Genomic DNA, 15,675 nt, shown 5'->3' with positions numbered 1-15,675 from the left:
AATTAACCAACATGAGAAGTCATAATTGAATTATATTTGTAGATAAATGTGTGTTTGTTTTGTTTCATTGGGGGGAGAACATAACTCCTGTTAAATGAGGAGTAAAGGTGTAAACATTCTGACCCTACACAAGATCAACATTTTATCATACTTTTTAATTTTTAATTTAGAGAGAGAAAGTGTGTGAGCAGGGGGGAGGCATAGGGGGTGGTGGGGCAAAGAGAGAGAGAGAGAGTGTCTTAAGCAGGCTCCATGCTTAGCACAGATCCCGCCATGGGGCTTCATCTCACCACCCTAGGATCATGACCAGAACCAAAATCAAAAGTTGAATGCTCAACCAACTGAGCCACCCAGGCACCCCCAAGATCATCATTTAAAAATTTTTTTTTAATGTTTACTTGTTCTTGAGAGAGAGAGAGAGAGAGAAACAGAGTGTGAGTGGAGGAGGTGCAGAGAGAGAGAGGCAGACATAGAATCAGAAGTAGGCTCCAGGCTCTGAGCTGTCAGCACAGAGCCTGATGCAGGACTTGAGCCCTCGAACCATAAGATCATAACCTGAGCTGAAGTAGGATGCTCAGCTGTCTTGAGCCACTCAGGCTCCCCTAAGATCCTCATTTTAAAGACAGGTTCCATTTTATTGGTTCTCTGAAATTCAGAAAAGGATGCTGAGTAACAATTATGAATAATTTGGGGGGGGGGGCGTGCCTGGGTGGCTCACTCAGTTAAGTGTCTGACTCTTAATTTCGGCTCAGGTCATGATCTCAGGGTTGTGAGATTAAGCCCCATGTGAGGTTCTGTGCTGAGCATGGAGCCTGCTTAGGATTTTTCCTCTTTGCCCCTTCCTTGCTTGTGTGCATACTTGCGCTCTCTCTCTCTCAATAAACTTTAAAAAATTAATTTGTTGGTTATTCTCATTTTGGTAATACTTATGCTGATTTTCTACACTTGATCTTAGCCAAAAGGCCAAGAAGCAATGCTAATTTTCTATTCTTGGGAGAAAATGGAATCCTTGGTAATGTGTGTTAAATTGCTGCTTTGAATCTATCAACTTAACTAATTTGATCCATTTTTAAAACTTCCTATAGGCTAAAGTGATGGCCAATGAGGAGAAAAAATTTCAGCAACATATTCAGGCCCAACAGAAGAAAGAACTAAATAGCTTTTTGGAGTCCCAGAAAAGAGAATATAAACTTCGAAAAGAACAGCTTAAGGAGGTACTTATTTTATAAACATTTTCAAGCCAGTTATCTCCTTACTGATTGTATATGATATTCATCAACTCATAGAGTCAGATAAAATTTTCTTTTGTTGTTTGTCACCATGAAATGTATATCGGTGTGAATGAAGTCATTGATTATAATCAATTACTCTTCAGTGGACTGAGAACCTCAGTTGAGTAGGGTCTAAAAAGAATCATCTCCTGAAAACAGAAGATATTTTATTTATAATAGTTTTTATAAGCACATATTAATTAACTGATTAGAAATAAAAATACGTGGGGTGCCTGAGTGGCTCAGTCGGTTGAACATCCGACTTTGGCTCAGGTTCGTGGGTTCAAGCCCCGCGTCGGGCTCTGTGCTGACAGCTAGCTCAGAGCCTGGAGCCTGCTTCAGATTCCCTCTGTCTCTGACCCTCCCTCTCTCTCTCCCTCCCTCTCTCTCTGACCCTCCCCTGCTCACGCTGTCTCTCTCAGAAATAAATAAAACATTAAAAAAAATAAAAGAAGCAGATTGACTTAAAAAAAGAAATAAAAATATTTGAGCTGTGAAAAAAAAGCCACACATTTCTCTTTATAAGAAAACCATTCCTGGGGCACCTGGCTGGCCCAGTTGGAAGAGCATGTGATTCTTGATCTCAGGGTGGTGAGTTTGAGCCCCACACTGGGTGTAGAGATTACTTAAGTAAATAAATTTTTAAAATGGGACAAAATACGGGATGCCTGGATGGCCTGCTCGGTTAAGCACCCAACTTGGGCTCAGGTCATGATCTCATAGTTCCTGAGTTTGAGCCCTGCACTTGGGCCCTGTGCTGAGAGCCCTGAGCCTGGAGCCCGCTTCGGATTCTGTGTCTCCCTCTCTCTCTGCCCCACCCCTGCTCACGCTCTGATGGATCACTTGCTCTCTCTCAAAAATAAGTATTAAAAAATTAAAAATAAAAATAAGAAAAAATAAAATAAAAAGAAATAAAAGTAAACCATCCCTGGGGCACCTAGCTGGCTCAGTTGGTGGAACATGTGACTCTTGATCTCAGGGTTGTAAGTTCAAGCCCCATGTTGGATACAGAGATTACTTAAAAATAAAACCTTAAAAAAAATAAGGCCTTATTTTGACTCAGATATTACAGTAATTTGTTCTTAATAAATTTTAAGTTAGAGTAAGAGGATAAGAAGCATTTTTGCTCATCACATAGAACATGCTGATTATTTCTGTATAACTACATGATTTTATATTTATTGGTCCCCCCTTTTTTAAAAGTTTATTTATTTTGAGAGAGAGTGAGCTCGAGGGAGAGGTGGAGAGAGAGGGAGACACAGAATCCCAAGCTGGCTCTCCACTGAGAGTGCAAAGCTGGACATAGGGCTTGAACTCATGAGATGATGATCTGAGTCAAAATGAAGAGTTGAATACTTAACCACCCAGGCGTTCCTTACTTGCCCTTTATGTGCTGCTTTCTTTAACTTCTTTTAAAAGCAGATGTAGTCTATCCTTAAAGAAAGCCTTAATGCTCTTAGGCACTGTCTGACGGGATAACTACCACAGTACAGAAAAATGGTATGCCTCAATTTACACCCCTTCTTACAGACTGACTGAAATTTTTAGTTCATATAATTATTAACACACTGATAAATTAATTGGTTTTCTTAAAATAACAGTAATCTCTTTGATGTTAATGTTTTTATGTGTATAGGAATTTGCCTTATAATGAGATATGTAAGTCTTACTATGGACCTATTGGCACAAAGACTTGCTATATATACCCTGCCAAGTGAGTTTCACTGACAGTATTTTTCCTACTATAAAGAGTAAACCCTGCAGCATATTTTCATCACTATAATACAGGAGTCAAACTCTATACTAGAACATTGGGTTTGAAAAGATTCTAAATAGGATTCCCAATTGTAAATAAATACCCAACAACATGAAATTTCCCAGTACAAATAACAGTTGAGTGTTATGAATGTATTAGTTAAATTAGGTGTAAAACTTATGTATGTGACTGTGTGTGTGTGTGTGTGTGTGTGTATTCATTCAGAATAATAATTCTCAGTATAGAGAGGAAGGGACATACTAGAGTATTAGTGGAGAAATTTCCTGGCAGAAGATTTTGAGAAAGACACTCTGGGTGTCTGTAAATGTAGCCTGTCCTTGTCTCTTCCTGTACTGTGTATGTACGCCCTCATTTGAGAACTACTAATTTGTGTGTTTTTTTTATGTTTGAATATCTTGTGAACTAAAGTTATAAAAAATTAATCTCTTTCTTGAATGACAGCAGAGGTACCATAAGGTTAGTAGTATCTGAAAAATCAACTTACACTTAGGAATGATGACTGATTTGTATTCTCTGCAATATTGATGTTTTTTTAGGTTGAAAATATACTGGTATTAACCTCCTAGCGTTTGTCTCATTGAGTGTGTCATGAATGTTCTCACCTCGCCCAATATAAATGCATTTTCATTTAGATAGTTTGTAAGATGGTATTTAAAATGGGGGCACCTGGATGGCTCAGTCGGTTGGGTGGCCGACTTCAGCTCAGGTCATGATCTCACGGTTCGTGGGTTCTAGCCTTGAGTCGGGCTCTGTGCTGACCGCTAGCTCAGAGCCTGGAGCCTGTTTCAGATTATGTGATTCTGTGTCTCCCTCTCTCTTTGACCCTCCCCTGCTCACTCTCTCTCTCTCTCTCTCTCTCTCTCAGAAATAAATAAAATGTTAAAAAAAAGAATTTAAAATGCCATAGAAGAACACTTGGATGGCTCAATTGGTTAAGTGTTCTGACTGGATTTCAGCTCAGGTCATGATCTCACAGTTCATGAGTTCAAGCCCTGTGTCAGGCTCTGCACAGTGGAGAGCCTGCTTGGGATTCTCCATCTCTCTTCCTCTCTCTCTCTACCCCTCTCCCTCACATTCACAGGCATGCTCTTTCTGTCTCTCAAAAAGGAATAAACTTTAAAATAAACAAATAAAATGTCGTAAAAACCATTGGTTTTGATTTGTTTAATGGTATTATGATGCCAAATGTTAAATACCACTCATAAAGAATGTCTCTATTCTCCCATGGTTTTATTGATTTTCCATTTAATCACCAAGTCTGTTATATTGAGTACATCCATAATCTTGCCAAATGCTTGATATTTAGAATATCAAAAACCAAGGGAGACATAACCATATTTTAGCCCTAACTTTAATTTACATATTATTTTCACCTCAGAGTACTGCCTTCTGTCTCGCCTTGGGAAGGATTTAAAGAAAGATATGTTTTACTTGATTTACCAATTATTATGTACTTTTGAGTCATCAATACATGTAGCTATGCAAAACCAAAAGCTATGCATGTTTTCTGATGTATTTTTCTCTTTCCTGTCCCACTTCGCTGGTAACTCAAGAAGAAGGAAACTATGAACCTAACTCCTTAAGGTCATTGCCCTGCTTGAGCATTAGAGAGGACAAAAATTAAGTACTTTTATTTAAATTTACCAGCTACCATCTTGGCCAGTTAGCTCAGTTGGTTAGAGCGTGGTGCTAATAAATTTACCAGCTACCAAATTTTAGATTAACTACATTCACGTAGTTAATTTTTATGTTTTTTCTTTTCTTTTTTTAAAAATATTTATTTTTGGGATAGTGCATGTGGGGAAGGGGCAGAGAGAAGGGGACAGAGGATCTGAAACGGGCTCTGTGCTGACAGGATGACAGCAGCAAGCCCCAATGTGGGACCTTAAACTCGGGAACCGCCAGATCATGACCTGAGCCAAAGTCAGACACTCAACTGACTGAGCCAGCCAGGTGCCCCAATTTTTATGTATTTTGAACTGAGTTGTTTTTTTATGTTGCCAGGAACTGAATGAAAACCAGAGCACCCCAAAAAAAGAAAAACAAGAGTGGCTTTCAAAGCAGAAGGAGAATATACAACATTTCCAAGCAGAGGAAGAGGCTAATCTTCTTCGACGACAGAGGCAATACCTAGAGCTAGAGTGCCGTCGCTTCAAGAGAAGAATGTTACTTGGACGCCATAACTTGGAACAGGACCTTGTCAGGGAGGTATGTTTGGATGATGTGAAATCATGAAATAAGTCCTATGACATCCCCGTTTTAAGTCCTCTGTACTCGTTAATTCCCTCTGCCTCAATCCTTCTTCCCCAGATCCCCAATCTGTATGTCTTGCTTTCTCCCCTCTCCCTTCTTTAAATGTTCTCCTTTGTACTTCTTTCTCTTACACATACACACATTTTGCGGGCAGTCTCTCTCCCCAACTAGAATGGAAATTATAGGAAGTCATAGGTTTTGTTCAGGTCTTTGTATCCCTAGTATCTGGCCCATAATAGGCATACAGTAAATATTTACTAAATAAATAATAGCTATTTATTTATCCATGAATGGAGGAAGATATTCAATAAATACTAAATACATATTTATTATTTATCCATGAATGAAGTATTAATTTTTAAATATGAGAAAATTAATTGGATAATTTATGCCTTTTGATCTGAAATGAGTGCCATGAATTGTGTGTTACCATTTAACACTTTGTTATAGGGGCACCTGGGTGGCTTAGTCGGTTAAGCGTCCAACTTTCGCTTAGGTCATGATCTCGTGGTTCGTGGGTTCGAGCTCCGCATCGGGCTCTGTGCTGACTGCCAGCTCGGAGCCTGGAGCCTATTTCAGAGTCTGTATCTCCCTCTCTCTCTGACCATCCCCTGCTCACGCTGTCTCTCTCTCTCTCTCTCTCCTAGAAATAAATAAAAATATTTAAAAAAACCCCACACATTGTTATAATCATACATTTATTAACTGGTCAACTGTAGAAACTCTTATCAAAATGAAAACAGTTGTTTTTATTATCAGGGATATCTGTGAGCGTAGATAAATATATTTCCAAGATGGCTTAAAATAAGCTTCAAGTATAGCATAACTGTTCAGATTCAGTAATAATGAAAGAAATTGAAATTAAAACAGTTGCATCAGTTAGATAAGAACAATTGAAAAGACTGGTAACAGTGGGGAAATGGGCATTTTTGGTAAGTATAAAATATAAACTGATATTGCCCTTTTGGAGTATAATTCATCAATAGGTTTTAAAATTTAATATGCACCTATGTTTTTACCAAATCCACTTCTGGAACTGTATCCTAAAGAAATAATAACATGATTATATGATGTATCATGCCATGGATATTTATTGAAAATTTGTTTAAAGCAGAATGGGAAAATTGTGGACCTGCAAAGCAGAAGCTTACTATTGAAACTTAAATTTAAAAAAAAAAATTTTACTGTTTATTTATTTTTGAGAGAGAGGCATCTGGGTGGCTCAGTTGGTTAAGCGTCTGACTTCAGCTCAGGTCATGATCTCATGGTTCGTGGGTTTAAGCCCCGCGTCGGGCTCTGTGCTGACAGCCAGCTCAGAGCCTGGAGCCTGTTTCAGGTTCTCTATCTCCCTCTCTCTCTGACCCTCCCCTTCTCACGCTGTCTCTATCTCTCTCCCTCTCTCAGAAATTAAAACAAAAAAACAAAAAACGTGAGTGGGAGAGGGGCAAAGAGAGACAGAGACACAGAATCTGAAGCAGGCTCCAGGATCTGAGCTGGCTGTCAGCACAGAGCCCAATGCAGGGCTTGAACCCATGGACCCTGAGATCATGATCTGAGTCGAAGTCAGATGCTTAACTGATTGAGCCACCCAGGAGCCCCTTACTATTGAAACTTCAAAAAAAAGATTTTTATGTACTGATCTGGTCAGGGTAATATGTCCGTTATATTTTTAGGTGAAGAAAGCACATTACAGGCCTATAATTAATGTATGTTGGTATTCAGTTTTAAAACTGTAGGTTTTGTATAACAGATGTGTCATGATAAGCATGGGGGAATATTTGGGAAACATTTGCACCAAACTGTCGGCCTCTTGAGAAAGGGCAAAGGAGGCAAGTTTCACTTCTACAGTGTGTGTGTGTGTGTGTGTGTGTGTGTGTGTGTGTGTGTGTGAGTGAGAGAGAGAGAGAGAGAGAGAGAGAGAGATACACTTATTCCTTTTAATCTGAAAAAAATTTATTGAGCATGATATGCTAGGTATTATTCTGAGAACTTCCTGTTTATGAACTTGTTTCATCCTCACATTAAATCTATGAAATAGCTATATTACCTTCATTTGAGAAGTGATAAAGCTGAAGCCAAGAGTTTAAACAACTAACCCAAGGACTTACTGCTCATCAGTAGCAGAGCTATAATACAGGCAGCCTAGCTCTAAAGTCCATGTTCTTAACCACTACACTACATTGGGTATACTGCATGTAATAGACTTGAATAGCATACTCTGAAAAAATTCAATGGATGACTTACAAACCCTCTTCAAATATAAAATTAGGAAACAAGAAAGAAAAGAGGGAAGGACATTAAACCTCTTGAGATAGATTTGATAGCTTTTAAACTTACTGCCTAAAGTAGTGTTAATGAATAGTAAATGAACAGTATAAGGAAATTTTTGCTAGTAATTATTTATTTAGTACGGTAAATATTATAAAACTAATACTATGCAGCCATTATTAAATTAGAGGATTATATCTATTTCTTGGTTATTCTGTTTCTTAGGATTCTTTTTTCTGGCATATACAGAAGTAAATTATACCTTTGTCTTTTGTGTTCTGGATTAGGAGTTAAATAAAAGGCAGACTCAAAAGGACTTAGAGCATGCCATGCTACTGCGACAGCATGAATCCATGCAAGAACTGGAGTTCCGTCACCTCAACACAATACAGAAGATGCGCTGTGAGTTGATCAGATTGCAGCATCAGACTGAGCTCACAAACCAGCTGGAATATAACAAGCGAAGAGAACGAGAACTAAGACGAAAGCATGTCATGGAAGTTCGACAACAGCCTAAGAGTCTGAAGGTACCTTTATTTTATTTTATTTTATTTTTTAAACATTTATTTATTTTTGAGAGACATAGCACGAGCAGGGAAGGGGCAGAGAAACAGAGGGAGACACAGAATCTGAAGCAGGCTCCAGGCTCTGAGCTGGATGTCAGCACAGAGCCCGATGTGGGGCTTGAACCCACGGACTGCGAGATCATGACCTGAGCCAAAGTTGGATGCTTAACCGACTGAGCCACCCAGGTGCCCCTGAAGGTACCTTTAACCTAAGCTTCTTGATAGAGGGCAAAAGAGATAATAGGCATCCATGGAAACCATAAAAATCTAAGAGGTCTGGCATAAAGAAACTGAATAAACTTTTTTCTTTTCATTTTAAGAATGTTTGGTTAGTTTTAATATGGAGTGTCCATAGCTGTAGACATTTTGCTTACATATTTTTCAGCAGCCTACCAAAACTTTTGACTGTGGGAAGTGCCATAAACACGAAACAAAATTCTGATTTTAAATATACCCAAATGTCCAATGATGATATGATAGTCTACATGTCAACATTTTAACCTGTTATCTTCTCTTTGTTGTCCCAAGTAATACAATTTTGGAATCTTATTTCCTCTACATATGATTTGTTTCCAGAAAAGACACTAAGATTGCTTCTTGGCCTTTTGGCTAAGATCAGGTGCAGAAAAGGCAGTAAGTTCTTAATCAGCACAGAAGCCAATGAATGAAAATGCTTTTTTATCCCCTCTCCCTTCATTGTCTATACTTACTGTAAGAGGAACAAGGAAATCATCACACGGTGTTAACTCCCAGTCTGCTTTCTTTCTTTCTTTCTTTGCTTGGTAGTATAGATAAAACCGTGGCATAGGTAGTTGGGGGTATATTTTTTAATAGTACAGCAGAGTAAAGCTAGTTGTTATATGCTTCCCCTTCCAAAATAAGGAAAAACAAGTGCTGGTGATATATAATACAAAGGACTTTAAATTTTGTATTTACTTTGAATGAATGAATTCATTCATATAGTATGAAATTCAAAAGATACCAAAGTATAAAGATTTCCGCCTCTCTCCTTGTCTCTCCAGGCAAGTGATCTAGCCCTGTTAATAATCAACCAGAGTTAACAATTCTAGGATGTTTTCAAATTGTATAAATTATAATAAATACTTGAAGGAATATAATCACATTAATCTTAATAAGCAAAAACAAAACCATCCACTACATAGGCCATCATCTTTAGTAGTACCTCAGTTAATTTGTATATGTCTGCACATTTTAAACTTTTATTTATATCCATTAAGGCCCACATCCCACAGTATTTCTTTTTTAAACTGTACCCTACCCCCTTTTATTTGATAATTTAACTATAGAACTCTTCTTTGTCTTACCTGAGTAACTGTTCTAGTGTGAAGTGCAGTTCATTCACAGAGGTAGTCTATGTTAAAATCTATATTATACTAAATCTATATCCAGTTGTGATGCCCAGTCTAATCTATACTAAATCTATACTGAATCCTAACTCTGATTCCCACCCGGTTCCATTCTAATAGGCTGTCTTGAATGAGATATAGAAGCAAAATTAAAGTTGTGAAGGATAAAATTTAAGAGTAGCTTGTGTTGACTACCCATATAATAACCTTCATTAGTCATTGCTTAGAGAAATTGGAATTCATAATGATATTTCAGCTTTATTTTGTCTTTGTAATGAAGACATTTGCCTACAGAACACTTTCCCACTAAAAGATTTTTAAAACATGTCTGTAAAATTAGTTACCGTTTTAAAGTCAGCAGCACTCAGAAGTAAACCAGACTGAAAGCTTGTGAGTTTTCTATAGTCATACCATAAATCTGATATGACTGCATTTCTTTGAGACTTGGAATAGGTAGTTGTTTGATATTTAACCATTCCTTTCTGTTTCCTCGTGTTGGAGCCCTTTCAGTTTGAAAGCTTATAAACATGAGATTTGAGGGGCGCNTAAACATTAAAAAATAATAATAATAAACATGAGATTTGATTTTACAGATAGTATACAAAAAATGAGGAGAAAAGTAATATTTCACAATCATAGACTTTGAATAGAACACATCCTTTTCTTTTTATTTTTTAGAGTTGACAAACTTGCATGTGCAGGCAGGCATGTGCAAGCGGGGAGAGGGAAAGAGAATCTGAAGCAGGCTCCACACTCAGCACAGAGCCTGATGGGGGGCTCAATTTCATAACCAAAGGATCATGACCTGAGCCGAAATCCAGAGTCAGACACTTAACTGACTGAGCCATCCAGGCATCCCTAGAATGACTCCTTTAATGACCAGTGAGCTCAAGATTTTCCATAAAGGAAATCGTTCTGTTACTTTAGTGGGGGAAAAATCATGATGTTTTCTTAGTTATGTATATCTACCTCCTTGCTCAATTTGAACAAAATAGACTAGATTTTAACACTAAGTCATTCATTCCAATTTTGTTTGACTAAATCATAACAGTTGTCTCTTTCATCTTTCTTCAAGACTTTAATGTGGAATAGGAGGACGTTAGTTTGAGCACTTACTTAAGTTGGAGTTGGGGTACCATTTCTGTAAAATGGATTGGGTAAACATTTAATTGCTTACTCTGCTGTTTCTTCATCTGTCATCCAGATGATAGTGTTAAATGATTAGAAACAACTGTAACTATGTTCTAATTTTCACTTGAGTTAAGTATTGAGGGATATAGTTTATTCTTGGTTATAAGTATTAGGATTATTCTTCTTGTGAAAAAACTTTTCAGGGCACCTGTGTGGCTCATTCGGTTAAGCGTCTGACTTTGGCTCAGGTCATGATCTCACGGGTCATGGGTTCGAGTCTCATGTCGGGCTCTATGCTGACAGCTAGCTCAGAGCCTGGAGCCTGTCTTCGGATTCTGTGTCTCCCTCCCTCTCTGACCCTCCCCTGCTCACACTGTCTCTCTCTCTCTCTCAGAAATAAATTTTAAAAAACATTAAAAAAAAAAAAAAAGAAAAGTCTCTTTAAAAAAAAAAGAAAGAAAAAACTTTCAAGTTCTTTTTTCTCATTAGGCTAATGATATAGGATGATTACAGTTTTCTTGGTATAATATTTTAAAAATAAAAACTTGTAAAAGAATGAATGTTATGCAGAGGCAGAATGTCTAAATTGCATTGTTTCACTCCTGGCTAACTTGGAAGAATTTTGTTAACCAAGGACAGCATTTATGTGTGGTACTACCAAGCATAGTTAAACCAAGAGGTTTGCTTTCTAGCTTGATCCTTCACAAAATAAAGTATAAGACTATGACCTAGTGCCTCAGTTGGTGTGAAATATGGAGAAGATCTATTTGATGTTTTAGTATTACAAGGGGTGGTGAATAACTAGTTCCCTGACAGGTGTTTTACTATGGTAATACGTGCATTTGTTGCATATCTAATCAACCAATCAATATCTGGCAGTATTTATATTTAGATAATTTCAAGTGTAGTTTCTGCCTTTAGTGTAGTAAATGAATATATTCTCACAGGCTTACTCAGTATACTTTACAGAATTATATCTCATCTTATTAAATCTTATCAAAACCTGAGTTCAGTGATTAACAAAAACTAAAACCAAAACTGTCTGTCTCAGAGCTCGATTACTTTATCTCAAAATATTTATGAAGCTCATGTCTCTTATCACTTCCAAGAAAGGATGTCCTCTCCTTTTCCCCATGATTTTATTTTTTTAGTAAGTTTTTTAATTTTTAAATTTCATTTAAATCCAAATTAGTTAACATATGGTGTAATAATGATTTCAGGAGTAGAATTTAGTGCTTCATCACTTACATATAACACTCAGTGCTCATCCCAACAACTGCTTTCCTTAATGCCGATCCCTCATTTGGCCCAACACCCCCACCCCATAACTTTTGTTTGACCTTTAAAAGGTTAGTTAACTTGAATGACTTTGAAGTTTTTGCTAAGGGTGTTTCTACCTAGTTTATTTCCTTAAGGAAAAGATAATTGTATAAAATAATATTAGTTACTAATACCCTGCTTTTGTGGGATCTATCATATACTATGTAGTTAGAGTTGAGGTTGTTATTTTAAAAAATTGAAGCAAAGTGTTTCAGATAAGGAAGAGAGTAAATATGCTTATTTTCTGCCTTAGAGATTTGATAAACTATTATCTGGCCAATAAAATACTTTGCTACACTTAATGCATGAGAAGAAATTTGATTTTATGCCATTAATGGTATATATAACATAATCAAAGTTAATTTTAATGTTTACTCAAGTCACTAAGTTTACTAACGAAATAATGACTATTGCTTGAAGTCCTATGATAAATGAGGTTCTTGATATTTTAATATTTTAAATTACAGCTTTTGTTTTAAAAATGCATAGAATCCAGTGGTTTGACCTAATAGCCAAGTACAAAAGTACCTGCAACGTTATGATCTGATCTTTTTGCTTCTCTTCTCCCTTTTTCTTAGTAGCCTTTGTTTTAATTAATTTAATGAAACCGTAAGGTATACCAAATGCCAAATGTTAAATATATATGCATCTATTTTTTTCTTCCCAGTCTAAAGAACTCCAAATAAAAAAGCAGTTTCAGGATACCTGCAAAATCCAAACCAGGCAGTACAAAGCATTAAGAAATCACCTACTGGAGACAACACCAAAGAGTGAGCACAAAGCTGTTCTGAAACGGCTCAAGGAGGAGCAGACCCGGAAGTTAGCCATCTTGGCTGAGCAGTATGACCACAGCATTAATGAAATGCTCTCCACCCAAGCTGTGAGTTTGTTTTATTTAGGCAAATTAAATTTAGTGCTCCTTTCTTTCTACCAGCAATGAGATCCCAGCAATTAAAATCCTAGTTGGAAATGATAGTTTTCCTACAGCTTGGGAAATAGTGGTGATGATCCATATTCTTCCTTCTCTGAGCATTGCTTGGAAGTATGCATGATGTACACAGATTATTAATACATTTAGACATGAAGTTTTATTTATTTATTTTAAAATTTTCCCAGCGAGGGGAGCCTGGGTGGCTTAGTTGGTTAAGCGTCCAACTTTCGCTTAGGTCATGATCTCGCGGTTCATGGGTTCAAGCCCCGCGTCGGGCTCTGTGCTGACTGCCAGCTCAGAGCCTGGAGCCTGTTTCAGTCTGTGACTCCCTCTCTCTTTGACCCTCCCCTGCTCATGCTGTCTCTCTCTCTCTCTCTCTCTCTCCTAGGAATAAATAAAACATTTAAAAAATAAAATAAAATAAAATAAAATTTTCCCAGAGAGGGGCACCTGGGTGGCTCAGTCAGTTAAGTGGCCTAGGTCATGATGTCGCCATTCCTGTTCCTAAGTTCAAGCCGCGCATTGGGCTCTGTGTCGACAGCTCAGAGCCTGGAGCCTGTTTGAGATTCTGTATCTCACTCTCTGCCTATCCCCCACTCGTGCTCTGTGTCTCTCTCTCTCTCTCAAAAATAAGCAAACATTAAGAGGCTCCTGGGTGGCTCAGTTGGTTGGGTGTCTGAGTTTGACTCAGGTCATGGTCTCATGGTTTGTGAGTTCAGGCTCTACATTGGGCTCTGTGCTGACAACTCGGAGCCTGGGACCTGCTTCAGATTCTGTATCTCCCTGTCTCTGCACCTCCTCAGCTCATTCTCAACCTCTCTCTCTCTCTCTCTCTCTCAAAAAAAAATTTAAGTCTTCCCAGAGAAATTTTTCTTTTTTTAAATTTTTATTTATTTTGAGAGTCAAAGAGAGTGTACATATGCGTACACGTACGTGCGTGCGTGCACACACATGCAAGCAAGCAAGCGGAGGAGGGGCAGAGAGAGACTCCCAAGCAGGCTCTGCTGTGTCAGCAGATCCCCCTCTCAGGGCTGAAACTGACGAACTATGAGATCATGACCTGAGCTGAAATCAAGAGTCCTGCTTAACCAGCTGAGACACCCAGGTGCTCCAGACATAAAATTTGTTTTGTTTTTTAAGTTTATTATTTATTTTGAGAGAGAGAGAAAGGGCGTGCGTGCACAAGCATGAGTGAGGGGAACAGAGAGAGAGAGAATCCCAAGCAGTCTCTGTGCTGTCAGCACAGATGCTGATTCAGGGCTCAAACTCAGGACCCGTGAGATCATGACCTGAGCCTAAGTCAAGAGTTGGTTGCTCTACTGACTGAGCCACCCAGGTGCCCCTAGCCATTGTTTTAAACAAACTCTCTGCCAGTGCCTCTTTGCACATGCCTGTTTAGGCTTATCCAAAAAGCATATGAAGATTTGAACAGCAGCTTTGTTAGGTAGTGGGCAAAAGGTAGTACTATATTTGGAATCCAAATGGTGACATTTGAATAGAAATATAAAATATTTTCTATATAAGTTTTGTAAACATATTTTTTGAATATTTTAACATATAGGCCAGGAAGCAAAATATTATATGGATATTATATGGGTGTTTATATAGCTATTAAAAATAAAACTATTTCGAATGTAAAAACCATNCAGCATCTAGAGTCCTCTGATTTGCTCATTTTAGCCACTCTGGCTGGCGTGAGGTGGTATCTAAGTGTGGTTTTGACTTGTTTAACTAGTGGAGTTAAAAATAAAAAAGTGAAAGCAAAAAAACCCAGGTTGCCCAGTTTTGGCCAGTAAGCTGTTTGCTAATCCCTATGTTGTAGTTATCTCATTGGAGAGTAAACATTCAGAGTCCTATTATCTGGTCAGATTCTAGATTTTTCTTAAGAAAATTATGGTTATTTAAGCATCTTCCAAAGAGCTTATCATAGCTCTATCTTCCTAAAGATGAAGGTTACTAGGCCTTTCTTTTTCAGAGATGTTTACTCCACAACATGAGAGAGAACAATTGTGTATCCTACAAAAGAGTAGTCTGTCTTCTCTCACACCTCTTCTTTTCCATAGGACAGGAATAGAGAGCTCACAGTAGAATATATTTGTTTGCCTTCTCTCTTTCAGCTACGTTTGGATGAAGCACAGGAAGCAGAGTGCCAGGTTTTGAAGATGCAGCTGCAGCAGGAACTGGAGCTATTGAATGCATATCAGAGCAAAATCAAGATGCAAGCTGAGGCACAACATGATCGGGAGCTTCGAGAGCTTGAACAGAGGGTCTCCCTCCGCAGGGCACTCTTAGAACAAAAGGTAAAGTAGTATGAGGAAGGTAATTGTGCTAGTGGTTGCTTTTAGCAGAAGCATTTCATAATATAAATTTTTTTTTTCATTTTGACAGAGGTGGTATTGGATTGTTTTTGTAATACCATATTTCCTTAATTCTAGTTTTCTTTTTCTTTAAAATTTCTTTAAAATTATTGATTTGGGTGCCTGGATGGCTCAATCAGTTAAGTGTCCAACTCTCGTTGGGCTCAGGTCATGATCTCGTGGTTTGTGAGTTCAAGCCCCGTGTTGGGCTCTGCTCTGAAAGCACGGATCCTACTTGAGATTTCTGTCTCCTTCTCTCTCTGCTCCTCTGTGGCTTGTTCTCTCTCTCTCTTAAAAAAAAATTAATAAATACACATTAAAAAATAAAAATAAATAAAATTATTGATTCAGTAACTAACCTTATAATAATTTTTGAGTTCTAAACATCAAGGAAATATAATTAAGTAGTAATTGCTAGAGGAAGAAATAGGGGT

General features: G+C 37.8%; 1 protein-coding gene across 1 annotated transcript in view; it reads left to right on the top strand.

Annotated features, from left to right (window-relative positions):
- The window catches only part of TAOK1 (TAO kinase 1), a 148,478-nt gene that overhangs the window by 120,414 nt on the left and 12,389 nt on the right, over positions 1-15,675 (top strand). Inside the window, exons 15-19 of the mRNA XM_077749903.1 lie at positions 1,086-1,214; positions 5,053-5,256; positions 7,857-8,096; positions 12,621-12,833; positions 15,002-15,184. Of these exons, the coding sequence (XP_077606029.1) occupies positions 1,086-1,214; positions 5,053-5,256; positions 7,857-8,096; positions 12,621-12,833; positions 15,002-15,184 (969 nt within the window). The remainder of the gene's footprint in view (positions 1-1,085; positions 1,215-5,052; positions 5,257-7,856; positions 8,097-12,620; positions 12,834-15,001; positions 15,185-15,675) is intronic.

This window comes from Crocuta crocuta, unplaced genomic scaffold (assembly GCF_008692635.1).
Source record: "Crocuta crocuta isolate KB4526 unplaced genomic scaffold, BGI_CrCroc_1.0 scaffold149, whole genome shotgun sequence".
In the NCBI taxonomy this organism is placed as follows: Eukaryota; Metazoa; Chordata; class Mammalia; order Carnivora; family Hyaenidae; genus Crocuta; species Crocuta crocuta.
The sequence above is the reverse complement of the archived record's forward strand: the minus strand, read 5'-3'. Positions and strand labels throughout refer to the sequence as shown.